The sequence below is a fragment of the Aspergillus sydowii genome (genome assembly GCF_001890705.1).
Source record: "Aspergillus sydowii CBS 593.65 unplaced genomic scaffold ASPSYscaffold_4, whole genome shotgun sequence".
Lineage (NCBI taxonomy): Eukaryota > Fungi > Ascomycota > Eurotiomycetes > Eurotiales > Aspergillaceae > Aspergillus > Aspergillus sydowii.
The window spans coordinates 2,022,812-2,048,850 of record NW_024467862.1 but is presented as its reverse complement, the minus strand read 5'-3'; the positions used below and the strand labels follow the sequence as shown (position 1 = coordinate 2,048,850).

Sequence of the window (26,039 nt, the reverse complement as noted above, 5' to 3'; positions counted from 1 at the left end):
ACCGTATTTAAACTTGTCCCAATCGGCGTTCAGCAAGGGGGCTCCAGGCTTACACATACATCGGCATTGGGAAAAAGGTCNGTGTGACAACAGATTAATCCAAATCTATTACTATAATTGGAATACTTTAGATTTAAGCTATAATAGAGTATAACTTTAATATATAAAAAACAGACAACCCTGATCTCCCTAATTGTTAACCACCTGAAGCCCTTAACCACCCTAACTACTTCTCATACGTGGTATAGATCTGGTGTGGAATTAGTGGCAATAAGGAGGTGGGTCCATTCATCTATTTCCAAACCATGGCGAGCTGCATCCCCTGACCAGTGAGCACCCAGGAACTGCAGCTAAAGGATAGGATGACATGAGATATGACGACTTTGTTTACGGATCCAGTCAGGACGAGACACGAGTGATAGCGTGCGGGTGATCTGCAGCATCAAGATGAGAGATCACATAGATCACATCAGACTACGCTAGATACAGCCCTGCGGACTCGTGGCAGTCCAGCCAGACCTGGATGATATGGGAAAAGCACGCTGCTATTGTGTGAATCGACAGATTTCTGCAGTGCGGTCTTATGTATATGAATCTATGGTAGGATGTACTGGCGATGGTTCTTGCCCAATCATTTACGCATCGTGAACCTACGGAAACGGAAGAAAGCCATTGCTATGTTGTTAGAGGTTGATATTCGATACCGGAAGACAACCACAAGAGTACTAATAACACTAGCTGAGCCCGGTCGGAACATCGCCCTCCAATCCATAACTTGCTCAGGGCCTCCCAGTCTTATCCGTCGGGCTCGCGCCGGATGCTTCTACCAGGTGATATCCTAGATTTTCGATCAAGAGTAAGTTGTAGGTGTCTGCCGCCCGCCTTGTCACTTCACTGGTGACTTCGCTTCTGTCATTCTCGAAAATACACGCTTCATGCATGATGTGTGTTTATGGGTTCAACATCCTAGGATGCGTTTGTTTCTCGGTTTGGGTTACTGCGGGCTCTACCAGATGTGGTCGGTCCCGCGCGGCTCCAACCCGCCGCTACTCGGCGGGGAGTAAGGATCCGATCTCAACCTCCTTTCCTTGGTCCGGCGGCTCCAGGCCCAGAAGTCGGAGGGGGGTTGCTCGAGTTGCGGGTGTCCTTCGAGGCACCTCCCGAACGAGCAAAAGCGTTCGATGAGCCCATCGTGGCGCTGGAATTTCGTAGTTCAATCTTCTTCCTTTCCATTTCAAGCTATATTGTCTGTTAATATCTCGCGGGGAATTTCTTTGCATAGGAATGATGACGTACCACCTTGCGTACCCGGGCAAGGGCAGCTGTGTCACCTGCCACCAGTGGCCGGCAGTCGTCCACGCGGTATAGAGGCGCAATCACAACCGCGTCCGCCACGATGATACTCGCACCATCCCACCTCGTGGGCATGGTGCGACTGAACGCATCGAACAGATCCTGGGCTTCTCGTGTGACGCCCTTGCCGCGGCGCGCCTCGGATTCTTGGATCTTGGCGACAGCATTGGCCTCCCGGTTTTTCAGAGAACGGGTATCCAGGGCATGCAATGGCGGAACAGCATCGGTGAAGGACGTTGATTCAGCGGTCTGGGAGGATGGGGCGAGAGAAACGATCTGGAAGGACTGTATCCGGGAAATGGGGATGATGTGATAGTCCCCCGCTTGAGTCTGTTTACCGTCGGCAGTATTGATAGCCACGAGGTTAGTGATTGGGCATGCTGTGAAAAGAGTGCCCTCGATCGTAGACGAGGCCGGATTGGTGCTGATGCGAACGCTATAAAAGACATCGAGTTAGTTCAGGCGGTTCTAGTCATGGCTTCTAGCTGTGAAGGGTTCCTCGGCTTTGGGAAACAAACAACCCCGTAATGCTTGCATGATGCAGGGACGTTTCATTAATTGCTTACCGCGCACCGATTGCACCGCTCAAAGCCGCCTCCAGAGGTACCATTGCGCCCGCCATTACTGACTCGTAACACCCCTTTCTCGAGTATAAGCTTCTGGATTTGACTCCGCCTTTTCGGCCTCTGCTGTCTTTGTATGGCAGACACGTGAGGCGTGCAATTATTCCAGTAATCACTGAAACAGACAAAAAGTGTCGTCACACAGTCAGGTACCGAACAAAGCCACGTTGAGTCGACGTCAGAACGAAGAATAGCAGCGGCCCGAGTCAACAACGGACGTTCAAATATCGTCGGGAAATACGTTCAATTGAAAGGCAAAAACAAGATCAACCAAGACCAGATGTCAGAGCCCTTCAGAATTGCGGTGGTGATGAGGAGCTAGCCGCCAGCAGGCGAAGGTGGGACGTCGCGCACCGGAGCTTGGTCGGAAAGGAGCGACGTGAAGGCAAAGGAGTGGCCGCAAAGGGGGACACAAATGACAATCCAGGCAGACGGAAATCGTCTCCCAAACTGCGGGCAGGTAGGAAAGGGAGGATAATTGCTCCGTGGACGGTCGCAACGGGCGCGAGAGAAAGAGTCACCGCAAGGACGAGTGAGTTGGACGTTGGCTGAGGCGGTCCCGATCGGGCTTAGTCTGACGGAGTGGAAAATCACGGATCACTCAGCCTCTACAACAATGCAGGAAGAAGTTCAGCGGATCTACAGAGTATGCTAGTATTCTACAGGAAATGGATATCTCAAATAATATATTCATAATGGCCTAATTCAGGCCTAGTACATTTTTTGGAAATCGGGCATTATCATTCTATGTCTTTAGAGAGCTGCAAAACTCCCATTTCGTCTGGTCTTACTGACTATCGTCGGTCCAGAAAAGCTTCACGTCCAGCGCAGTGTTTCAAAGTCCCAAATTAAACGACGTAGGTCGAGGCAGACACGTCACCGCCACGTCCGGTCCAGTTGACGTGGATGTCCTTGTCCTCGGGGTGCTTCTCGCTAGCGAACTTGGGGTTGATGCGGAAGGTGTGGGCACCGAAGTAGTCACGCTGGGCCTGCAGCAAGTTGGCGGGCAGGGTCTCGGCGCGGTAGCCGTCGTAGAAGCTGAGGGCAGTGCTGAAAGCGGGGGTGGGGATACCCCAGAGGGCACCCTTGCTGACAACGTTTCTCCAGCCCTTCTGGGCGTTGTGGATGGCCTTGTTGAAGAAGTCGTTGAAGAGGAGGTTCTCGAGGTCGGGGTCCTTGCGGTAGGCCTCTGTGATGTCCTTCAGGAAGACAGAGCGGATAATGCAACCACCGCGCCACATGAGGGCAATGGCGGGCTTGTTGAGCTCCCAGCCGTACTCCTTGGCGGCCTATATTACAACTTGTTAATAACCACCATGACATGTTTTACATCAGAAAGGGTTAGGCTTACGTTCTGGATGAGCATGAATCCCTGGGCGTAGGAGATGATCTTGGAGGCATACAGAGCCTGCTCAAGGTCGGCAATGAACTCCTCCTTGTTGCCAGAGAACTCGGGGGCGGGGCCGCTGAGCAGCTTGCTGGCGCGGACACGCTCGTTCTTGAGGGCAGAGAGGCAGCGAGAGAAGACAGCCTCACCGATCAGGGTGACGGGCATGCCGAGGTCGAGAGCGTTGATGGCGGTCCACTTGCCGGTACCCTTCTGGCCAGCCTTGTCGAGGATCTTCTCGACCATGGGGACACCGTCCTCGTCATTGTAGTACAGGATGTCACGGGTGATCTCAATGAGAAACGAGTCCAAAACACCCTTGTTCCACTTGGCGAAGACATCGGCGATCTCCTTCGAGGAGAGACCGAGACCGCGCTTCAGGATGTCGTAGGCCTGTAGAAATTGCGTGTTAATTATGACAACTTTTTAAGATATTGACAGTAGGGTGCGTCTTACCTCACAGATGAGCTGCATGTCACCGTATTCGATACCGTTGTGGACCATCTTGACGTAGTGACCAGCACCCTCATCACCGACCCAGTCGCAGCAAGGCTCGCCATCGCTCTTGGCGGCAATGCTCTGGAAGATGTCCTTAATGTGAGGCCAGGCGGCAGAGTTACCACCAGGCATGAGAGAGGGGCCGTAGCGGGCACCCTCCTCACCACCAGAGACACCGCTGCCGACGAAGCTGATGCCCTTCTCCTTCAGGTAGTTGGTGCGGCGGTTGCTGTCGGGGTAGTGGGAGTTGCCGCCGTCAATGATGATATCACCCTCCTCAAGGAAAGGCAGAAGAGACTCGATGAACTGGTCGACGGGCTTTCCAGCCATGACGAGGAGCATGATGCGGCGAGGGCGCTTCAGCTTGGAGCAGAACTCCTCGACGGAGTGAGCACCGACGATAGACTTGCCTGGAATCGTTCAATCAGCCAACGCCCCTTCTCACAGACACTTTCCCGGAACCCTCGGAACCCGTGGAACTCATGAAAACTCACCCTTGGCCTCATTGTCAAGGAAGCGGTCGACCTTGGAAGTGGTACGGTTGTAGGCGCAGACAGTGAAACCGTGATCAGCAGCGTTAAGGATCAGGTTCTGGCCCATGACGGCCAGACCGATAAGACCGAAATCAGCACTAGGGGTAGTTCGCGCCGAGAAGCCAGCCGCGATGCCGGCCAGACGGGCGCTAAATGTCAGTTATGAATGGAGAAATCGATGAGAGGATAACGATTGGAGTAAAAGTGGTGCGAAAAGCACTGCTGTTGAAGGCATTGCTGTCGCGGGGCAGATTATGCCTGACAGCTTCCAGAATTCTCCGACAAAATATTGCGCGGGGCCCAATTCAATGAGAATCACTGCAAAGGGCTCCGCATTTCGACGCAATGCTTCTGAAGCTGCCCGCGAGTGATGGGGGAGATGCTGCTGGGGATGGCCAGATAGACAGGCGATGAGAACTTACACTGCGGTCGACGTCATGATGAATGATGTGGATGGAGAGAATTGACTAGGAGGGGTAGAAGAGAGAAAAACACCGAGAGCGGGTAGTCAGGTATATAAGCACTGCAGAAGCGCTGCCTGAAGAGGAAGAATCAAAGTACGGAATTCGATGTGAGGAGAAAAAAAGAAGGAAAAGGAGCGAAGGCCGACGGTGATAATGGATGTTGCTGTGTCAGGATGGACTGCTGACGGAGCAACTCTTCCGTCATGGTGGGACGAGTTGGGGCGGGGCTGCAATGAGCACGAGGAGCAGAGTAGTCCGGCTTTGCTGTCTACGCGCGCTTGAGGCATTTACTATTCAGATTTACAAATATGGCAGGGCAATTGACCGGACGGCGTGCTGCTCTACAATTACAGCGCTCGTGAAGCTGCCTGTGCTGCAATGGCAGGTGCAGTGGCAGCAACAGGCCTGCAGGGAGGCGAGTGCAGGAGATGATGTCTGCGATGGCGGGGCAGATGGAGGGGCTCTGACTGCGATATGACCCAAGGAATTTATTCCCAGAACGCGTTCGGTGAAGGGCCGGGCGGATAAATTATGAATGGCCAAGGTCCGCCGGACTGCAGCTCAGCATTTTTGACAGCTTCCTGGACTTGAACTGTCCGACTCCGGACTTTCATCAGACCTGCGTCTCCCACTTGATGCATCTATGTATTCGTAGCTATGATCTCATCGACAACCGGGCTTCCGTAGACTCAGTCTCTGCACAGGATCTGTGACCAGCAGTTGAGCCGACTGAGCCAGCGGAAAAGGCAACTTTCTGCGAGTCGGACTGTCGTCCGCAGCGGAGACAAATCCCAGCGATTTCCGGCTCTGTAGAGGTGCAGTATGATGAAGAAATCCCACGCCGCTCATTAACCGCAATTCTGAAGGCCGGCTACTGTATTTCCCAAAGGGGCTTAGAGTGGGGGTTACACCTCATCCCACGCTATTCCCATTCCGTCGTGAGCCAGATTAGTCAGGTTTGTGGCTAGAATACGGTCACGTGCCCGCGCAAAACTTTACGGTTGCCGACACAGCCAGCTGCGCTTTTCCATCAACGAGGTCAGTCAGTCTGGGACTCCAACTCAACAGCCACCCCTGCAGCCCGATCGGTCTCCAAGTCCGCTAACTGTTTCCTTTCAAACACCAGCGAAATCTTGTTGCTCCTTGGCTACCGCCAAATTGCCTGCTGATCGCCAATACCCAGTGCATCCTGCCAGCAGGTCTTTATCGCTGCTAAACCTACCGTTTCTCACCTCTTCGAGTTTCGGGACCTCTCTCAGGCGTGACGTCTGGCGTATGGCTGTTGCGTCAGTCAAGCCCTGAAGGTACGTGTCTGCACGCGGCACTCATCATCCATCGCCCCTATTTTCTTCGAGCTATCCGTTCATCATGTCCTACCCCCCGCCTCCAGGTCACCAGCCTTCGTCGCTCCCTCCGCGACCACCTCAATCCGCAAGCACAAGTTCACAATATGGGTCGAACAGTGGATATGGCGGGAATGCCTCGCGACCCAGCTTCAGCGCTGCTACAGCATTTGCGCCTCGTGCCGTAGCGTCTCAACAACCATACCGCACCAGCAGCCCGGCCGTTTCGTCTGCGCCGACTACACAAAGCGGCTATTCAACCCCTGCCACAACCGGCTACGGCACCTACTATTCCCAGCCGGAACCGTCGTATCAAGCGGCGCCATCATACTACGGCTCAGCGCAGTACAACAACACACCTACCTACGGCCCGACCGTGCCTCACATCCAAAACCCTTTTGCGCCATCTGGCAACGACCAGTCAAACCGCGGCCGGAGCTCCGGCCTCGACCCCGAAACAGAAGCGCAAATCGCGCAATGGCAAAGCGCCTACGCCAACCCCAAGGATGAAATGGTTGCGGCTGGCAAGGCCCCGATCTGTCGGGAGGGAACTGGCACTCCCGGCGTAGCCACGACCGTTTATACCTCCTCTGGCAACACGCCAGCCTCCAACACACCCGCCCCCGTCGTAGGAGCTGAGCCGCAAAAAACCGTTGCGCGGGCCGGCGGTGGCCAAACCTGGAGCGACTCAACGCTGCTGGAATGGGACCCCGCGCATTTCCGACTGTTTGTCGGTAACCTTGCAGGCGAGGTTACCGATGACTCCCTGCTGAAAGCGTTCGCGAAATATACATCTGTCCAGAAGGCGCGTGTGATCCGTGACAAGCGCACGCAGAAAAGCAAGGGCTACGGATTCGTGAGTTTCGCAGACGGCGACGACTATTTCAAGGCCGCCAGAGAAATGCAGGGCAAATATATCGGGTCGCACCCTGTTCTTCTCCGCCGCGCAACGACCGAGATCAAACCGGTCTCGAACAAGAACATGAACAGGAAGCATGGTGGAAAGGGAGGTGGCTCGGGAGGAAACCAGGGCTCGAAGGTGAAGCAGGACGGCGTTAAAAAGCCCAGCAAGACTAAGGGCGGATTGAAGATTCTGGGATAGATATGGAATCGGGATGTTATTAGATTTGATATATATTCTGATGAATCCGCTGTATCATATCCTACGACAGCCATACGATAAACCACTTAATGCAATGCAATGAAAATTCATCTCAATTCGTATTTTACATCTCTTCGGACATGGATAAGTAAGCTAATCACAGGTAATTTCGTAAACAAGCATATAAAACAGTCATAACGCCATATACAACGCCGGCAAAGTATGAAATAAGGCAGCGACATATCGTCAATCATATGCAATGCAATAATGCAGCACAATTAAAGTTGCCTCCAATCCAGCCCATTCCACAATACACATGTCTAGTCAAACATCGGCCGCAGCGATGGAATGAAATGGAATGGATCGGCTCGGTCGAACCACGCTCGCGACGGAGAGCGTGGTGTGGAGGGAGGAAAGTATCGGATCGTGTTGAGAATCGGTATCATAGAGAGGATTGGGAAGAGAAGGCTCTCATCATAGGGGCCCAGGAATGTCTTTTTCGTTTCGCTTTTTGTCCTCCACTACTGCCTTGGTAGTGGTGAATATGCAAGTCTAGCATGGTATAGTGAAAATGGTAGGCGTAACATCATAGCATAAAGATAAGGTATCCGTAGGTACAGTGGGTAGGTATGTATGTATGTATGTAACCGCGGAGGGAGAGTCGAAGGAGGTAGATAGCGAGTAGTAACAAGAAGTCATAGTCGTAGTCGTAGTCATATCCGTATCGTAGAATTATATATATATACCCAATCGTAGTCGAGTCGAGTCCTCGGACTTGTTATTAACCCTCAGTGCTCTCCTCATCAACAGGCTTTCTTCTCGCGAAGAACGAGACCTGGTGCTGGTGTGCCCAGATCAGGATACCGACGATGATAAGGATAATAAAGAGCACGATCAAGATGACCGCGACGGTCATGTTCCGCTGCATGGTGGGCGGGGTTGGAGAGGGATCCCCTCTGCTGTACTAGCTAAGATGTAGCTAAAAAGATAGTAGTGAGACTGATACAGGAGTAGTCCTCGGCCGAGGACACTCCAGATAACGATAGGAATGTCAAGGGATGGACAGAAGAGATAAAAACAAGGGAGGAGAACAGAAAAAGGAGCAGCGAAAGAATGCGAAGTTAAGGGAGCAGACGTGGCAGAGCCCAGCCTTCTTGTTATTTTGTGCTGGCGGGGTGGCTGGTCGACGAGGGCCCGGCTGCTGATTGGCTGATCTCGGCTTAAGCTGTGCGCTAGTTGAGCGGGGCCGTCCCTGTCACGTGCTCCCAGCCTCCGCATTAAAATACAATACGTGCCGTGCAGATCACAAAAATACAGGTTTATTAGGGCAACAGTTTTCCAGGTGAGGAATCCGGTACTGTTATTCACGCTATCTAAAAGACGATCAGGTATACAAAGTTCACACAGGAATCATCTCAATAACCGCCGAGTTAGACTTGTGGTCCTTTGCGATGGAAGCAATCTTGAAACCGGCTCTCGTGGCAATATCGTTGAACATTCTTTCATTGCGCCTTTTGCCCGCAAAGTTCATCATCCACAAATCCGCGGCTGCAAGACTCACGGATGGCTGATCAGGAAGCAGGTTCTCTGATACGAGCACCCTCGAGTCTGCAGCACCGACAGACCGTATCTGACCGAGGATGAGCACGCATTCCTCGTCGGACCAGTCGTTCAGGACCCGACGAATATAGTAGATAAGGGCGCCTGCATTTGCATTTATTGATCAGCCACGACGTCTCAGTTAGCATCTTCGGGGGCTCTCTGCAAACCTCGCGTGGTCTGTTCATCAAAGAAGCTGCCGGCTATTAACTTGGCGCCCCTCAGGCATTCGTCATCCTCGGCAATGGCTTGCTGAATCACCTCCGCCTGGTCTTGCAGTACGCATGCGTGAGCTGGAATCTTGGGATTCTCTGCAAGGATGGCCTTCAGCGCTTGTCCTTTGCCGCCGCCAACGTCGACTATGAGGGGTCTGTCAGGGTCCCCGGGCTGATTCGTATATTCTGCTACCCAACTGAAATCATACAGTCCGGTGATGGGCATGTCACCCAGGCCGAGGGCCATGGTAGCGTTGAAGGCGGTTGCACGCTCAGACATGGTCTCAAGAACCTGGTAGAAAGACATATCTGGATGTCCAGCGCCATCCCAAACGGTGATCGATTGGACCTCTCTGGCTCTGCGATCCCATTGAGGTTGAAGTACTCGGGCCACTGGACAGCAGTGCCCATGAATGTGTCGAAGATGTGCGAGTAGAAGAGCTTCGCCTTGGGTTCTTGGAACATTTTCGAGAACGGATTAAGAGAGATTTGACCTGGGGCAGGCGAAACCAGCACCCCGGCTGCAACTAGGAAGTTCGTGAACCGCTCCAGCAGATTGCGGTCGATGCTGGTCTCTTGGGCTAGCTCTGGGATGGAGATGCCCTTGTCTTCCTCCGGAATGGCATCGAAGAGGCGGTGCTGGACGAAGAACCTCATGATCGCTAGCTCGACCATACAGTAGAAGCAGTCATGGACGGGAGTTTCCGCCTCGGGGAAACGGTATTGGGGTGGAGGCATGATGGTACAAGTCGAAGTAGCTGCCGTAAAGCCAGTCGTAGAACTGTATATCCGGTGTCGTCTATCAAACAAAACGGCTATGCAGGGCTGATAAAGAGGCAACCGATCTAGTACTTAATATGCTATTATGAGCTCGGTGATTTTCGGACCCTTTCGTGGTTATCCAGCAAACTCCGAAAAAGAGGTGCATGTTTCATGCTTTGGTTGAACCGGCCCCCAGCACCCTAGTGGTGTAGTTTGTTTCTTATTTCTGACAATATGATCAGAGTACTCAGAATATATTCCAATCTCGACTATGCTTCCCTCACAGCGTATACACTAACTTCTTGCCTGATATCTTCTTCGCTCTAACGTCCTCAATGCCATCCAGTACTCCAGGCAAACCACCACTCCTCACAACAATGGGATGTGGCCGAATGAGGCCCTGCTCCAGTAACTTCCCCAAAATGGCAGTCCAAGTGGCTCCGAACTCTGCCATGTCCGGGTCTGCTGGCCGCCAATGCGGCTTCGGCCAGGCAATCTCCTTTCCTATCAATTGCGGTCCCATAACCCAGTCCGGTTTGACCACCTTGCGTGTCTGGGCCACCGGTTCCGCATACGGTTCTAGTGTCGAGTACCTGCCACCCGTGCGCCCCAGAGCTTGGTAGCAAAACTCCATGCTGGCGGCCGTCGAGATGCAATCTAGCGCGTAGTGAAGGCGGTTTTTGGTGTATTTCCTGATCTCCGCGGCGCAGTTGGGTGCCTTGTAGTCGAACACCGCACTGGCCCCGTAGGACTTGACCAGGTCGAAGTTATGCGGCGAACAGGTGGCGATGGGATCATGACCAGCGAGCTTCAGCAGCTGGATGGCAGCGGTGCCGGTCGACGAGGAGCCACCAAAGACAAGAACTGGCAGGGATTGAGTGGCCGGCTCGAGTGGAAGACCTGGGACTTGCAGGCTCTTGAAAATCGCCAGCCCGGTCGTCATGAAGCTGATCCCCAGCGATGCGCCCTCTTCAAAGCTCAGATGCAGTGGCAGCTTCAGAAGAATCCATTCAAAGACTGCTGTATGTTCAGCAAAGGCCCCGACAGTAGGTTCATTGGAGTTCATTCCCATAACGGCCGTGCAGACTCGGTCTCCAGCCTGGAAACCACACTTGGTCGCATCAGGTCCAACTTGTTCCACGGTCCCAGCAAAATCGAATCCGGCCACGGCGCCAGCAGTCACGTAGGGTCCGACCATTTTTGCATCCACGGGATTGACCGACACGGCCTTTGTCCGGATCAGAATCTTGTCGCCAGTTGTCTTGGGGATTGGCGCATCGCGGGACAAGTGGATGGCTCCCTCGGGGGTTCCAACGAGGGCAAGTTGGCGGCTCTGTAGATGCATCTTGCAGGGTAAACGACGTCTTTCTCTTCCTCGTTGCCTTGATGACCTTGGTGATGGGGGAATGTCATATATCTGCCATCGTCTGTTTTCGACAAGCTTATTGTGAGTTCCACCGAATAACCCCGAATATTTGCGGAGTCATTTAATAGAACCAGGCTAGTGCTCATCTCCGGCTTTTCTTTTTTTCCATCTAAGCTGATGTCGGCGACAGTCCGCGTCAAACAGTCAGGCCTGGGCATCATGCCAGATCTCTGATATGCAAGCTTTTGTAACATCCCCAGATGGCAGGCTTGGCCCAATGTGTTCCTCTCAGTATTGAATTCAAATACCCTGAAACAAGACTTCAAGGGTCTATCAGAATAGAAGATGTATCTTTATATAATTAGTTAATAAAACATTTTGTCAGGTACTCTCCTAGAGGTAGGATTCAAGTACCAATAGAGAGATATTTCAATGTATATAATTTTATGCTACACCTCAGCTTAATTCATTAATCTTATATAAACGAATCATATTTTAAAAAATATACACACCTAATTCTAACTACTGGCACCACCAAATGCTTTGTGTTACTGTTGTGTTAGTTCGCACTGTCCTCCCGTCCCGACGCCTTGGAAACTCTCCCCATTGCAACCACCAACTACACTCTCAATGAATCCGGTATTCCCAGTGCCATTGGGACCAGGAGCGCTGGTAGACATGTTCCAGAGAATTCGGTCATGGCGCACATGGAACCGCCACCGGTCTCCATCGGCTGCTCGAACAAATTCGACGAGATATCCCGTGTTTTGATCGCGGTAGGCGCCAGTCAATCCATCTGTCGACCGATTTGCGTACACTTTTTCCACAACAACAGAGTCCTCATCGAGCAATTCATTCTGGCGTCCGGGACCCAGAACTTTCTGCGCACCACAAATCAGCTTTCCCTCGCGATACAGTCGGGCCACTGAGTACGGCTGCTTCCCGGTCTCGACACTTGAAAGGATGCGCATGAGCTGCATCGAATACGGGCCAACCCTCGCGCGAAGGTAGTACGACTCTGTCATGATCTGTGGCCAGGACAGCGCAGACCAGACGCGGTCCATGCCGCCGCTAGCCAGCCCATCCTGTGGCCCTAGTGATAGATGTCGAGAACTTTTGCTCTCCGATGAGCTGAATGTCATATCTGCAGTCACAGCTGCCCGCCCGATTGGCCGCACATACCACACCGAAGGCCCGAGTTCCGCGCGAGTGTCGATGCCCGTGTCGCCAGGGAGGGATATAAGACTCATCGTGCCTTCGACAACACCAGGTACGTCGAAGATCAACTCCGCCCGAGACGAGTTGGCTTGGACAGAGAAGGAAAAGGAGATGCTGCATCCTGCAGAGGGATCGCGCCAGATCCCCAGCGTATTTCCCTCTGCGGTAACTGACACAACCGACTCTGGGAAGAACAGGTCGCGATGCCAGGTCGTTTCATCGGGCCAGATGGCGAAGACTTGCACTTTAAATCCTCCCTGCCTTCGACCCTCGGCGTTTCTGGTAACTCCAATTACGACCGCAGCTTTGTCCACTTCGGAAACGCCGTCAAAGTACCATAGTTCCCAACCAGTTTCCGGGATCTTCTCCTTGAACTTGGGGAAGACGTTGCTGGAGCCGGGTATGAATGGAGATGCTTGCACCGGCCCCGCCACAATCGAGCCCTGGTCAATGGCAAAACGGGATACCAACGAGTCGGTCATTGTTGGCCTTGAGGATAGTGAAGTGCCTCTGGAGGTGAGGAATGATTGCTGGATAGAGCACCATGCGGATTATGGACGATCTGACTTACCCTAGGTGCCTCCGAAATTGTCCGAATCTGACGCCGATATTTTCAACATCAAGTCAGTTAGGTACGAAATTCTCCGGCCGCAGACATTCGGTACAGAATCGATGTTTGCATACGGCCTGATTCGGCTGTTGATGTTTCTAAAATACTATCATGATGCCTCAAATGGCAGGCTAACAGTTGACTTACAGTGGTCTGGAGTACTCTCACGATCACGCTTTTTGTATTACATAACTTCCATAACTTCCGTGAATATGACGACGAATGCAGAGCCAATTGCGGTTGTAGGGAGCGCTTGTCGCTTTCCTGGAGACTGTGACACACCATCCAAGCTGTGGGAGCTGCTGAAATCCCCACGCGATCTACTCCGCGAGGTCCCGAGCGAACGCTATAATGCCGAAGCCTTCTATCACAGCGACCCCAAGCATCATGGAACGACAGATGTTCGCCAATCGTATTTTCTCAATGAAGACCCAGCTGTCTTTGACAGCGCTTTCTTCAGCATCCCACGCGGGGAGGCCGAGGCCATCGATCCCCAGCAGAGGATGCTCATGGAGACAGTCTATGATTCCCTCTGCGCTGCAGGCCAGACGATTGAAGGGCTCCGTGGCTCCTCCACAGCCGTCTACGTAGGCGTCATGTGTGACGACTGGAGCGGCGTCATCACCAAGGACTTGGAGTTGTTCCCTCAATATGGAGCGACTGGAATGGCCCGCAGTATCATGTCGAACCGCATTTCGTACTTTTTCGATTGGCATGGTCCTTGCATGACCATTGATACCGCTTGTTCCTCTAGCCTTGTCGCGGTTCACCAAGCAATTCAGGTTCTGCGCAGCGGTGAATCGGAGGTCGCAATCGCCGCTGGAGCAAATCTAATCCTCACACCGGGTAAGCAGAGTTGCCATTCCCCTCCATATCCCGGGCGAAGTTACTGACGGGCCCCGGCGCGCTATAGGAATGTTTATAGCAGAGAGCAAATTGTCCATGCTCTCGGCTTCCGCGAGGTCCCGTATGTGGGACGAGAGCGTCGATGGATACGCCCGTGGCGAGGGTATCGCGGCCGTCGTTCTCAAGCCTCTCAGTGCTGCCCTGCGCGATAACGACCATATCGAGTGTCTAATTCGTGCCACCGGTGTCAATCAAGACGGTCGAACTCCGGGCCTGACGATGCCCAGTGCAACAGCGCAGGCAGACCTCATCCGAACCACTTATGCGCGTGCGGGTCTTGATATCAACAGGCCAGAGGACCGCCCGCATTTCTTCCACGCCCATGGCACTGGAACGCCGGCGGGCGATCCCCAAGAAGCTCAGGCTATTTCTCAGGCGTTTTACCCTGCTTCTAGCGTCGGTGATGATAAGCTCTATGTTGGCTCCATCAAGACTGTCATTGGGCATACCGAAGGCACGGCCGGTCTGGCCAGTCTGATAGGGACTTCCCTGGCACTCCAGCATGGGGTGATTCCGCCAAATATGCATTTTAATAAGTTGAACCCCCGCATTGAACCGTTTTACCGCAATCTTGAGGTGCCGACAAAAGCCTACCAATGGCCAGAATTGCTCCCTGGCCAACCTCGCCGCGCCAGCATCAACAGCTTTGGTAAGTAGTCCCATGTTGTTGTCTTCTAGCATTTCCTATCAATCCAGGAAACAATGGGTTAATTTTATTCTGCTACCAGGATTTGGCGGCACAAACGCCCATGCAATTATTGAAGCCTATGAGCCCAGACGCTGGGATCCAGCGGATGGCCCGTTACTGACACCGTTAACATTCTGGGCCAGCTCAGAGGCATCACTACGCACAATGCTTGAAGGCTACTCCGAGCTTTTCGAGTCGTCGTCATCGGCACATATTAACTTGCATGACCTGGCATACACGTTGCAAACGCGACGCTCCGCCCTCGCACATCGCGTAGCCATTCCTGCCCACACGATGGAGCAGGCACGATCTCAGATCGCAGCCATAGCAAGCGGTGAAAGCGATAGTACCATAGGTATCCGGCAGTTGACCAAGGGGTCGCCTAAGACTCTTGGTGTTTTCACGGGGCAAGGCTCGCAGTGGCCGCGGATGGGGGCGAAGCTACTTGAGGCATCCCCCTTTGTCGCCGCGAGGCTGGATGAGTTGGATCAGGCGCTGTCCGAGTCCCCCGCTGGCGAGCCCCCCGCGTGGACCTTGCGTGAAATGATCATGGCTGATGCAGAATCGTCCCGGATGGGCGAAGCTGCTATCTCTCAGCCATTATGTACGGCAGTTCAGATTGTGCTGGTGGATCTGCTTCGTCTGGCGGGTGTTGAACTTCATGCTGTTGTTGGGCATTCATCCGGTCCGTAACTGGGTTACTACTATTTAACATCCTGGTTTTATATACTAACGCAAGCATTTAGGGGAAATCGGAGCTGCTTATGCTGCTGGGTGCTTGTCAGCACGGGATGCCATCCGGATTGCCTACTATAGAGGCCTTTATGCAAAGCTTGCCAAATCGCCCAACGGCTGCAAGGGTGCGAGTAGGTAATATCCAGAAAACAAAGCATGAGCCAGGGCTAAATATCTGTTTCTCCAGTGATGGCCGTGGGCACCACTTTTGAGGACGCATCTGAATTCTGTCAGCTCCTCGAAGGACGCATCCAGGTGGCTGCCAGGAATTCATCGTCCAGCATTACCCTGTCCGGGGATGAAGATGCCGTGATTGAAGCCGTCGCTGTATTCAAGGATGAAGGGAAATTTGCACGGCAGCTCAAGGTCGACACAGCCTATCACTCGCAGCACGTCTTGCCATGCGCCGAAGCGTACCTCACAGCCATGGAAAGATGCGGCACGGAGGAGACAACGCCGAATGGGACAAAGTGGTATTCTAGTGTCCACCAAGGGAAAGTGTTTGCTCTTGGAGCGACTGTGGAACCACAATACTGGGTTGATAATATGACCAGCCCTGTCCTTTTTGGTCCAGCTGTTGCCGAGGCATGGACTGATAGCGGACCCTTTGACCTTGTACTGGAGGCTGGCCCTCATCCGGTGCTGAAGACCCCCTTCCTCGACACCGTGGAGGAGATCACTGGAAATAGACCACCATACTCGGGGTTGCTATCCCGAGGCGGAGATGATGCATACGAGTTCTCGAAAGCTCTTGGGTTTATATGGACCCATCTCGGACCAGGATCCGTCTCTTTCGACAAATTTGCAGCCGCTATATCCCCGTCAGCCGGATCCCCACGGCTCCTCCACGACCTTCCAAAGTACACATTTGACCGCTCACGACGATTCATGACACTATCTCGAGCGTCTGGTATACATAATAGCATAAAGGCATCACCACATGCGCTTCTCGGAAAGCGCTGCCATGATCGCGAAACGTCTCGTCGGATCCAGTGGCGGAACATTCTGCACCCAAAAGAGATCCCATGGCTGCGCGGCCACCAAATCGAAGGTCAGATTGTTTTCCCGGCTACAGGATACATTGCAATGGCGGTCGAAGCTTTGAATATTCTTGCCGGTAAATCGGGTATTGATCTAGTGTCAATCGAGGGCCTGCGGATCGAGCGAGCCATGGCATTCAACGATGACGACTCGAGCGTCGAGGTCTTATTTGATGTTAACATTGTCACCCAGACCCAGGGAGATATTCACGCTGAGTTCACATGTAGCTCTGGCGGTCCTCAAGATCATAAATCAGCTATGGTGTTAAACGCGAGCGGCCGGGTGAAGGTCACACTAGGGAGCCCGGAGCCTGATAGATTGCCGCCCACATCTGACTCTGATGAGCTCGACAGAGTCAACATCAGGGAAGTTGCTGTTGACCGGTTCTATGAGTCTCTTAGACGTGTCGGCTACAACTACTCGTGGCCGTTTCAAGGTACGACCAGGATTGAGCGCAGGGCGGGCTATGCCACCGGGGAGATCAAGGATCAGTCTGGCACAGCCTGGGAGGATCAACTTATAGTGCACCCAGGAATGCTTGACACGGCGCTGCAGACGACTTTTGCTGCGTTTTCCTGCCCTGGTGATGAGAGGATGTGGACTCTGCACGTCCCCATCAGCTTCCAATCCATCGTCATCAACCCATACTTTACACATCTGGGTGTTGGCAAGCAATCTGCCTTCCAATATCATTCCTTTGCCCAGGAGTACAAAGCGGGCAGAACTATCACCGAGCTGAGTTTGTTCAAGGGGGAAGGAGGCCACACCTTTCTGCAGCTTCAAGGCATGGAACTTGCCCCGTTATCGGCCGCACGGCCAGAGAACGACGCAGTCCTCTTTTCCAAGTTTGACTACCGAATCTCGAACCCCGATGGGGAACTTGCTGCTAAAGGCCATGGTTTCTCGCCTCGTGATCTCCAGATTGCACTGGACTCGGAGCGAATCTCATTCTATTATTTGCGTCGACTCCTTGAGACCGTCACAGCTGAGGAGAAGGCGAGCACTCTGCCACATTATCGACACCTTCTGGACTGGGCTGCCCATGTTGTTCCCCAGGTCATCAATGGGGAGAATCCGCATATACCAAAGAACGCTCAGTTTGATACACAGTCTGACATTGCCTCACTTCTGGCAAGGTAGGTTTACCCCCATTTGCAGATGACCCCTAGTGCTGAACAACATCGTCAGACATTATGACCGGACCGACGTTCGTCTCCTGGAGTCCGTTGGAATGAATCTGCCCAAGACAATCAGGGATAACTCTAACATCCTGGAGCACATGGTGAAAGATGGTATGCTGGGTGATGTTTACGAGGAAGGGTTTGGACTTGAGCTCGTCAATGAGTATATTGCCGGCATGACAGCCCAGATTTCCCATCGTTACCCGCGGATGAATATTATTGAGATAGGCAAGTCGTATTTCTTAATTTCAAGTCTATGTATTCTAACAGAAACAATCAGGCGCTGGAACTGGAGGGTCTACGAGGAGAATCCTTCCTCGTCTTGGCTCTGCCTTCTCAACATATACCTACACCGACGTGTCCAGTGGTTTTTTCGGAACAGCCGAAGATCGCTTTCATGAATATGCAAATCGCATGATTTTCAAGACACTCGATATGAACCAGAGCCCCGCGTCTCAGGGGTTCATTGAGGGGTCCTATGATCTTGTGATCGCTTCCAATGTTCTGCACGCAACCCTGAACCTGGAAACAATGATGATCAATGTGCGCAGTCTTCTCAAGCCTGGAGGGAGCGTTATCATACTCGAAACTGTCCACAACAACTGTCTGCGGGTCGGTTTACCCATGGGCAGTCTGCCTGGATGGTGGCTCGGTGCTGAGACAGGAAGACGCTGGGGGCCAACGCTCACACTTCCGCAATGGGATTCTCTCATGCGCAACTGCGGGTTTAGCGGCATTGATACTACAACGCCCCCTGTTCACAAGATTCTTCCCGGGCATGTATTTTGCGGGCAGGCTCTTGATAATCGCGTCAGGATACTCCGCTCTCCGCTACTGAGTATACCACAGCTTCCTGCCCCCAAAGCCCCACAGCTAGTGATAATCGGCGGGCAGACGTTGCCCACACATCGAATCTCCGAGAATATCTCAAGCATGCTTGCCCCTCGATATGGTAAAATCATCAGGGCCACCACTGTGGAGCAGCTGAGCTCTCTGGGAGTGGCAGACTCCAGCACAATCCTGTCTCTCACCGAGCTTGACGATCCATTCTTCGCCACCTTAACCCCAGCAAAACTCGATGCTCTCAAGCTTATTTATCGTCAAAGCGGGAATATCCTCTGGCTGACTACCGGGGCCAGGGCCGAGAATCCGCACAGTAACATGTCCCTCGGCCTTTCTCGCTGCATGCGGTTCGAGTATCCGAATATCACTTTACAGGTGCTTGATATCAACGGCGTAAATGATGGCACTGCTGCTGTGGTCGCCGAGCATCTCTTGCGCCTTGAGATATTAGACCTGTGGTCCAGAGAGCTTCAGCCGGAGCAGTTGCTGTGGTCCCTGGAGCCAGAGATACACATTTCGCACGAGAAGGCAATAATTCCAAGGCTATACCCCTATGATGCAGGTAATCGACGATACAACACTTCTCGCCGAAGTGTGAGCGTTGAGGCCAACACCAAAGAAGCAAATATTGTTTTCTCCAGCAACTCAGAAAAATGGGAAGTACATGTTCCCTCCCCTTTGCGGATCGTATCAAGTCCGCCGTTCGTTGGGGAGACGCAGACGATGCGTATAACACACTTCCTGCTGTCAACACTGAGCATCTTACCGGGATGCCGACTGATCCCTGTCATCGGTTCTGACATGGCTTCACAGAAAAGGTTCCTTGCCATTACTTCGGCAGCCGAATCTCCTGTCACGGTTCCAGAGTCCTGGTGCATTCCAATTGACGAGAATGTCGATGCAGTTCACGTTCTCGCTCTCATTTCAGCACGGATGTTGGGGCGAAGTGTCCTGCGGCTCGCTGGGAAAGTCGAAAGCCTCCTCGTGCATGAGCCTCACCCGATGGTTGCGTCGGCCTTGCAAGACATGGCTGTCGGTCAATCAGTAACCCTATATTTCACGACTTCTGACCGCGAGCATAAGCAACGTGGATGGCAATATGTGGACCGAAATATGCCTCAACGCGTTGTCAGTCGCTCATTTCCTTCCGGCATAACAAAGTTCGTAGATCTTTCCGACGAACACGGTTCTTCAGAGACCGGAAGCTTCGTTGCTGGATGTTTACCACGGGATTGTGAAACGATTGACGCCGCCCGTCTGGTTGGGACAAGGGCCGAGTTGAGGACATTTATATCTGAAAATGAGGTGTCTCACGAACTGAAGACGGCATTGAGCGAGTCGGGCTTAGGGACAAGAGATTATATCTCTAAATCTGCCGATGTGCCAACATACACTTTACAAGACATGCTGGTCGGTGCTGTTGGTGCCCGGTTTGCTGTTGCTGACTGCACGAGTTCATCAGTGACCGCAACTGTTCAAGCTATCGACGAGGGCAATATTTTCAGGTCTGATAGGACCTATCTCCTCGTTGGGCTCACTGGCGAGCTCGGTCTGTCTCTCTGCGAGTGGATGGTCAAGCATGGAGCGAGATATATTGCACTTACCAGCAGAAAGCCCAAGGTAGACCCTGTGTTCATCCGTGGTATGAAGGGCATGGGGGCAACTGTGAAAGCTCTTCCAATGTGCGTGAGATCTAACAGTATTCTTCCCCTTAGGTATATGGCTGACCTTTTCCCCCCTCTTTTACCTCGCAGGGATATTACAAGCCGCGAGTCTCTGCAGGCCTGTTGTAATGAAATTTCATCCTCCATGCCCACCATAGGAGGTGTTGCAAATGGAGCAATGATTCTCGAGGACGCCCTGTTTGACAACATGTCCTACGAAGCCTTTACCAAGGTGCTGACCCCGAAAGTACAAGGATCCCAGCTCCTCGACGAGCTCTTCCTCGACACGCCGCTCGACTTCTTCATCCTCTTCTCTTCAACCACCGCTGTCATGGGCAACAGTGGCCAAAGTAACTATATCGCAGCGAACATGTTCATGAACGCACTGGCGGCGCAGCGAAAGAAACGTGGCCTTGCCGCATCGTCCGTCGATATCAGCTCAGTCATTGGAATTGGGTATGTTGAACGAGCCGAGGACCTGAGCGAGGATACCTTCGTCAACATGGGGTATAAGCCTATGTCTGAGCAGGATCTGCACCAGCTATTTGCCGAAGCCATTCTCTTGGGCCGGACGAATGCTTCAGAGCAGGTCTGCGAGCTTGCCACCGGCGTAACGCCTATCCGCGTTGATGCCCAAGCCAGTGACCAATATCTCAAAGATATCAAGTTTTCTCATTTTCTGTTGAAGAGCTCCAACTCTCATCAGCATGGCAGTGGGGCGTCATCTGTACCGCTACGAGTGCAGCTCATGGAAGCTACGAGCAGGGAGGAGGCCGCATCTGCCATTAAAGGTCGGTTATCGGACTTGCTATTTTGCTAAGGTTATATTCTTTTCCACTCGTACTAATTTTATGGAAATATAGAGTCATTTCTTGTCAGACTGAGGAGGGTTCTAGCCATTCCCCCAGACGAGGCAATCAACGAGGGCGTGGCCCTGGTGGAACTCGGCGTGGACTCCCTTATGGCTGTTGAGGTGCGCTCTTGGTTCCTCAAGGAGCTGGACGTTGACATTCCGGTTCTGAAGATTCTTGGAGGCAGCACAGTGGCCGACCTGCTGGATGAAGCACTGAAGTTATTGCCGCCTTCTATAGCTGAATCGTCGTCCGTTGGAGTACTAGCCAAGGTCACAAGCAAGCCATCAACGACAAGTTCTTCTGATCAAAGCTCTGTCACAAACGAGTCGCAATCTGATTCTGTCACTCCCCCGGACACAGGGACACAGACTCCAAATTCAGTTTCGGAATCATCTGATCCTTCTGTTACAATTCTGGAAGATACAGTAAAAGGTTCAGATTCCGAGAAGGGTTCTACTGGTCGCCGGCCTGGCGAGAAAACTAGCCTCATGTCATTTGGCCAAGCTGGGTTCTGGTTCTTGAACGAGTATCTGGAAAACAAGAAGACATTTAACATGGCTGTCATGCTCAAGCTGTCTGGGTCAATTAATGTCAGTTCGCTTCAGGAGGCTGTCCAGATGCTCGGGGATTGCCACGAGATTCTGCGTACTCGGTTCTTCTGGTCCAGCGATGGCAATGAGAGAAAGCCCATGCAAGGAGTCCAACCAACTTCGGCACTGAGATTGGACTCGAAGCAGATCTCTTGTGAAGAGGAAGCTGAGTTGGAACTACAGGAACTGCATGACCGGGAATGGGATCTTACCAGCGGAGATGCTATTAAGATCCTATTGCTCTCTCTGCCAGAACAGAAAAGCTTCCTTTTAGTCGGGATGCACCATATCTACCTCGATGGATACAGCTTTAGCAACTTCTTTAAATACCTTGAAGTTGCTTACAGCATGCACACCCTGCCTCCTCTCCAGGCGGAGTCTCAGTATCGCTCTTTCGCAGCCCAGCAGCGGAAACAATACGAACAGGGAAGCCTGGCCGAAATGATCGAACACTACCGCAAGACTCTCCCAGCAGACTTTCATCCTATTGAGCTTTTGCCGTTCTCCAAGTCCCCGACGAGGCCGGCCGTGAATGCTTACAGCCAGCACGAAGCCAGCATCCGCATTGATGCCAGTGTGGCAGCCAAACTGCGCCAGCTCGCCCGTCGAAACCATTGCACAACCTTCCATGTCTACCTCAGTGCTCTACAGGCACTTTTATTTCGTCTACTCCCTGCAACGGATCATATTTGCATCGGCATCGCTGACGCCAATCGCTTGGACAAGAAGTTCCTAGGTAGTCTGGGCTTCTTCCTCAACCTCCTTCCGCTCGTCTTTCGTCGACCTCAAAACGGAACGAGTGTTGATTCATCCATCAAGGCCGCGCGAGACTCTACATATGGCGCATTACAGCACTCTGGGCTCCCTTTTGATGTTCTACTCAGGGAGCTGAATGTCCCCCGGTCCGCAGCCCACACCCCAATCTTCCAGATCTTCATGGACTACAGACAAGTGGTTCAGGAGCGGTCCAGTTGGGGTGGATGTAAGCTCGAGGGTGAGAGATGGTGCAACGCAAGTACAGGATATGATATCGCACTGGAGGTCACGGAAAACGTCAATACCGACACTCTGCTCAGCTTGCGTCTCCAGGATACGCTCTACTCAGCGGAAAGCACTGCGCTGCTGCTGCGTTCATATGTCAATGTGCTTGACTATATAATAGACACTGCGGATGCACTTGTGGAGAATATTCCGACTTGGTCTCCCCAAGATACCCACGCTGCTTCGATGGCAGGAAAAGGTAAGCCAAAACCTAACTATATCTCTTCTCTCTCGCCCACGCCCGCGAATTTAAAGAATTATCTAACTTTGTGTCCACAAGAACGCCCCTTAGAGCCGACGTGGGGACAGACTATTGTCCACCGCATTGACCAGATGGTTACAGCTCACGGATCAAGGACTGCTTTAAAGGATGGCAACGGCAAGAACCTCACCTATGACCAGATGAATGAGCGGGTCAGCGCCATCACCGAACGGCTTCTGGCATCATCAACCGCCAAAGGGTTAGCTGTCGGGGTGTTTCAACAACCTTCTGTTGACTGGATATGCTCCATGCTGGCGATTTTCAAAGCCGGTGCGGTGTATGTGCCTTTAGATATGCGCAACTCCATCCCTCGTCTCCGAGCCGTCGTACAGGCAGCTCGGCCTACCTTGATCCTGACAGACAATGCCACAACAGCAAAGGTCCACCATCTCGAGGCCACTACTGCCACCGAGATCGTGGTTTCTGATGTACGGTTGCCGAGCTCACCGCAGCTTAACCGAGCAGAACATGACGCCGTCGCCGTTATTCTCTTTACAAGCGGCTCAACTGGGGAGCCGAAAGGCATCATGTTGAACCATACAAATCTTGTATCATTTGCAGAGGCGTCCAGTCAGATCTTTGCTAAATCCGACAGCGGTATAAAGGTTTTGCAGCAAAGTCCCTTTAGCTTCGACTTCTCTCTCGATCAAACGTTTGCGGCGTTGGGGAACGGAGGTTGTCTATACATCGTGTCTGCGAGCCATAGAGGAGACCCGAGCGAGATATCGCGGATTATGATTGAGGAAGAGGTGAGCTATACGACAGCCACTCCCTCCGAATATGATATGTGGCTGCGCTACGCTGGCAACAATCTTAAGCGCTGCTCTTCTTGGAACTATGCTTTTTCCGGTGGCGAGGCCATGAGCTACAGCCTTGCTCGCGAATTCCTTTCTCTTAAAATCCCCAATCTGCGTCTCTTTAACGGCTACGGACCAGCCGAGACTACCATTCTGTCCACTAAGATCGAGCTGGCCGAGAACAAGCTCCTCGACCCGCTACCTGCAGGGTTCATGTTACCGGGCTTCCCGGTTTGCATTGTGGATGCTGAGCTGCAGCCTGTGCCCCTTGGTGTTTCAGGTGAGATTGTTATTGGTGGAGCTTGCGTTGCTTCTGGATATCTTGGCGATGCGGAGTTGACAGGGCGAAAATTTATCCCGGATGCCTTCTTCCGCACCTCAAGGCCAGTATATCGCAGCGGTGACCGTGGTCGTCTCTTCGGAGACGGTACCTTATTCTGCGATGGCCGCCTTGACGGTGATACACAGATCAAGCTACGTGGGTTCCGTGTTGAGCTTGTAGAAGTCGAGAAGGCTATGGTCCGATATGCTTCTGGAGCTCTTTCCCACGCCATTGTCACGCTCCGTGGCAGCGGAGAGGCCCGTCATCTAGCAGCCCACGTCGTGTTTGGCCCCGACTATCCGACAGAGAGCCAGGGTGAAGTGCTCAAGAAGCTTCGCCAGAGTCTACCACTGCCGCCATATATGCGCCCCGCCGTTATCACGCCTCTGAGTGACATCCCCCGAACCCCTCATGGGAAGGTTGACCGCAAGGCTGTCCAAGACATGTCACTGCCGAAGCTCCAGGAGGAACCAGAAATCGCCTTCGAGCTCACGGATACAGAGAGAAAACTTGCTGAACTATGGCGCCAGGTCCTTCCTGTTGTTCCTGGACCTATTAGCCCAGAGTCAGACTTCTTCGTCTTTGGAGGTAACTCGATCCTTCTGGTAAAGCTACAGTCGATGATAATGGAAGCACACTTTGAGGCCCCCAAACTGGTCACTCTTATGGGAGCTACTTCCCTAAGTGCGATGGCTACTGTCATTGAATCTAAAGGGCCAAGCGTTGCAATCGACTGGGAAGCTGAAACTCGCCTACCCGAGTCAATGTTCCAAAGAACAGTGCCGTCACAGCAGGCTCCGCCACATCCCAATCCTGAGGCCTTGACAGTCCTACTCACCGGTGCTACGGGCTACTTGGGTCGCCATTTACTCGCAGAGCTAATCAAAGATCCAAAGATTGTTAGAATCGTCGCTCTCGTCCGACACGCAGAGGAAGGGCTTCACACCGGCCTTGCGAAGAAAGTGACCGTTCTTCAAACAAACATTTCACACCCTCTCCTCGGTCTATCTGACGACAGCTTCGAAACCTTGGCAGAAGAGACTGATGCCATTATCCACTGCGCCGCTAACCGGTCATTCTGGGATAGATATGAGGTCCTCCGGCCGGATAACGTCGAAGCCGTCAAACATCTCGCACTTCTGGCCGCGCACCGGTCCATTCCCTTGCATCTTATGTCTTCTGGTGCTGTGGCGTCCTACGGCGACTCCGAAGCAATAGCACCACCGCACGATGGGAGGGACGGCTACGTTACTACAAAGTGGGTTGCTGAACTGTTCCTGAAACAGGCAGCAAGCACCTTGCACATCCCTGCTCACATCCATCGGCCGCTAGGCGTGCCTTCCGGCTCCAGGTCGAAGTCCACAGGCTCGGATTCGGCGTACCAGACCCGTGTCATAAACCAACTTACGGCCATCTGCAACCAGCTTGGCGCACGGCCGTCCTTTGATGGAGTTCGAGGCACGGTAGATGTCGCTCCTATTGACCGCATCGTACAAGATATTCAAATTGCGCTCCATTCGAGCATTAGTTCCGGCATTTTGTGTGGAGACGATGCCAGAAATCCGGTACATATTGTTCAGCACAATGCTGACCTTCAGTTGTCCGTTGAGGACTTTGCGGCGCATGTGCAGGCCAACAATGATCTGCGTAATCTTCCACCTCTACAGATCCTGGAATGGTTTGGCAGGGCTAAAAAGTCGGGGTTCGGATTTTTCATGACGGCACAACATTTAATCATGGGCGGATTGGATGAGGGGCTTGTTTCCGTGCGCTGAGGTATCTAGTTTATTTATGCTTCATACAAACTTTTACAACTTTTGCTTATACTGATCTCGTTTATTTTTGTCTTGTAATTGTAAAGTGACTATATTGTCGTTTACCTTACTGCTAGTTCTTCTGATATAAATACGCCTCCTTGATGTACGACTGACACGGTAATTACTATCGCTCAGGAGGGAAAGTTTATGTAAGGGTAAGCCTCAGCTGCCTTTTATAGGGCTTGTGGATCTCTTTATAATCATTCTAAAAGCAACTTTATATCT

General features: G+C 52.5%; 8 protein-coding genes across 8 annotated transcripts; 3 read left to right on the top strand and 5 right to left on the bottom strand.

Annotated features, from left to right (window-relative positions):
• Positions 1-1,074: 1,074 nt before the first annotated feature.
• On the bottom strand, positions 1,075-1,963 carry ASPSYDRAFT_149764 (anticodon-binding domain-containing protein; the record flags this gene model as incomplete). The annotated part of the gene is made up of 3 exons (XM_040841942.1): positions 1,075-1,239; positions 1,297-1,789; positions 1,920-1,963. 3 exons carry the CDS (start codon positions 1,961-1,963, stop codon positions 1,075-1,077), a joined length of 702 nt encoding a protein of 233 aa, XP_040703876.1.
• A 646-nt stretch (positions 1,964-2,609) lies between these two features.
• On the bottom strand, positions 2,610-4,904 carry ASPSYDRAFT_78324 (NADP(+)-dependent, decarboxylating phosphogluconate dehydrogenase). Its single transcript, XM_040850947.1, has 5 exons — positions 4,817-4,904; positions 4,356-4,543; positions 3,820-4,271; positions 3,328-3,756; positions 2,610-3,265 (listed from the first exon to the last, which is right to left on the bottom strand). The coding sequence occupies exons 1-5, from the start codon at positions 4,831-4,833 to the stop codon at positions 2,825-2,827; spliced, it is 1,527 nt and encodes a 508-aa protein (XP_040703875.1). The 5' UTR covers positions 4,834-4,904; the 3' UTR covers positions 2,610-2,824.
• A 1,721-nt stretch (positions 4,905-6,625) lies between these two features.
• On the top strand, positions 6,626-7,303 carry ASPSYDRAFT_125721 (RNP domain protein; the record flags this gene model as incomplete). The annotated part of the gene is made up of 1 exon (XM_040840458.1): positions 6,626-7,303. A coding segment is annotated over one exon (678 nt), but the record flags the coding sequence as incomplete, so codon positions are not given.
• Positions 7,304-7,430: 127 nt separating this feature from the next.
• ASPSYDRAFT_920903 (uncharacterized protein) lies at positions 7,431-8,239 on the top strand. Its single transcript, XM_040852600.1, has 2 exons — positions 7,431-7,907; positions 8,193-8,239. The coding sequence occupies exon 1, from the start codon at positions 7,558-7,560 to the stop codon at positions 7,837-7,839; it is 282 nt and encodes a 93-aa protein (XP_040703873.1). The 5' UTR covers positions 7,431-7,557; the 3' UTR covers positions 7,840-7,907; positions 8,193-8,239.
• A 463-nt stretch (positions 8,240-8,702) lies between these two features.
• On the bottom strand, positions 8,703-9,855 carry ASPSYDRAFT_30881 (uncharacterized protein; the record flags this gene model as incomplete). The annotated part of the gene is made up of 3 exons (XM_040844821.1): positions 8,703-9,007; positions 9,073-9,476; positions 9,503-9,855. The coding sequence occupies 3 exons, from the start codon at positions 9,853-9,855 to the stop codon at positions 8,703-8,705; spliced, it is 1,062 nt and encodes a 353-aa protein (XP_040703872.1).
• A 152-nt stretch (positions 9,856-10,007) lies between these two features.
• ASPSYDRAFT_920736 (zinc-binding alcohol dehydrogenase family protein) lies at positions 10,008-11,701 on the bottom strand. Its single transcript, XM_040852597.1, has one exon. The coding sequence runs from the start codon at positions 11,222-11,224 to the stop codon at positions 10,160-10,162; it is 1,065 nt and encodes a 354-aa protein (XP_040703871.1). The 5' UTR covers positions 11,225-11,701; the 3' UTR covers positions 10,008-10,159.
• Positions 11,702-11,772: 71 nt separating this feature from the next.
• On the bottom strand, positions 11,773-12,945 carry ASPSYDRAFT_131879 (uncharacterized protein; the record flags this gene model as incomplete). The annotated part of the gene is made up of 1 exon (XM_040840590.1): positions 11,773-12,945. One exon carries the CDS (start codon positions 12,943-12,945, stop codon positions 11,794-11,796), a length of 1,152 nt encoding a protein of 383 aa, XP_040703870.1. The 3' UTR covers positions 11,773-11,793.
• Positions 12,946-13,285: 340 nt separating this feature from the next.
• Positions 13,286-25,816, top strand: ASPSYDRAFT_131878 (uncharacterized protein; the record flags this gene model as incomplete). Its single annotated transcript, XM_040840589.1, has 10 exons — positions 13,286-13,919; positions 13,987-14,628; positions 14,708-15,352; positions 15,414-15,533; positions 15,590-17,579; positions 17,632-17,822; positions 17,905-20,149; positions 20,222-20,922; positions 20,995-22,815; positions 22,897-25,816. 10 exons carry the CDS (start codon positions 13,286-13,288, stop codon positions 25,770-25,772), a joined length of 11,865 nt encoding a protein of 3,954 aa, XP_040703869.1. The 3' UTR covers positions 25,773-25,816.
• Between the last annotated feature and the right edge of the window lie 223 nt (positions 25,817-26,039).

Bases quoted from the DNA above. Each gene is read 5' to 3' on its own strand.
- ASPSYDRAFT_920903 (XM_040852600.1), top strand. From the start codon at position 7,558: ATGCAATGCAATAATGCAGCACAATTAAAGTTGCCTCCAATCCAGCCC.
- ASPSYDRAFT_78324 (XM_040850947.1), bottom strand. The intron at 4,272-4,355 runs GTGAGTTTTCAT...GAACGATTCCAG, and splicing joins CCTTGACAATGAGGCCAAGG to GCAAGTCTATCGTCGGTGCT. The intron at 3,757-3,819 runs GTAAGACGCACC...CAATTTCTACAG, and splicing joins ACATGCAGCTCATCTGTGAG to GCCTACGACATCCTGAAGCG.
- ASPSYDRAFT_920736 (XM_040852597.1), bottom strand. From the start codon at position 11,224: ATGCATCTACAGAGCCGCCAACTTGCCCTCGTTGGAACCCCCGAGGGA.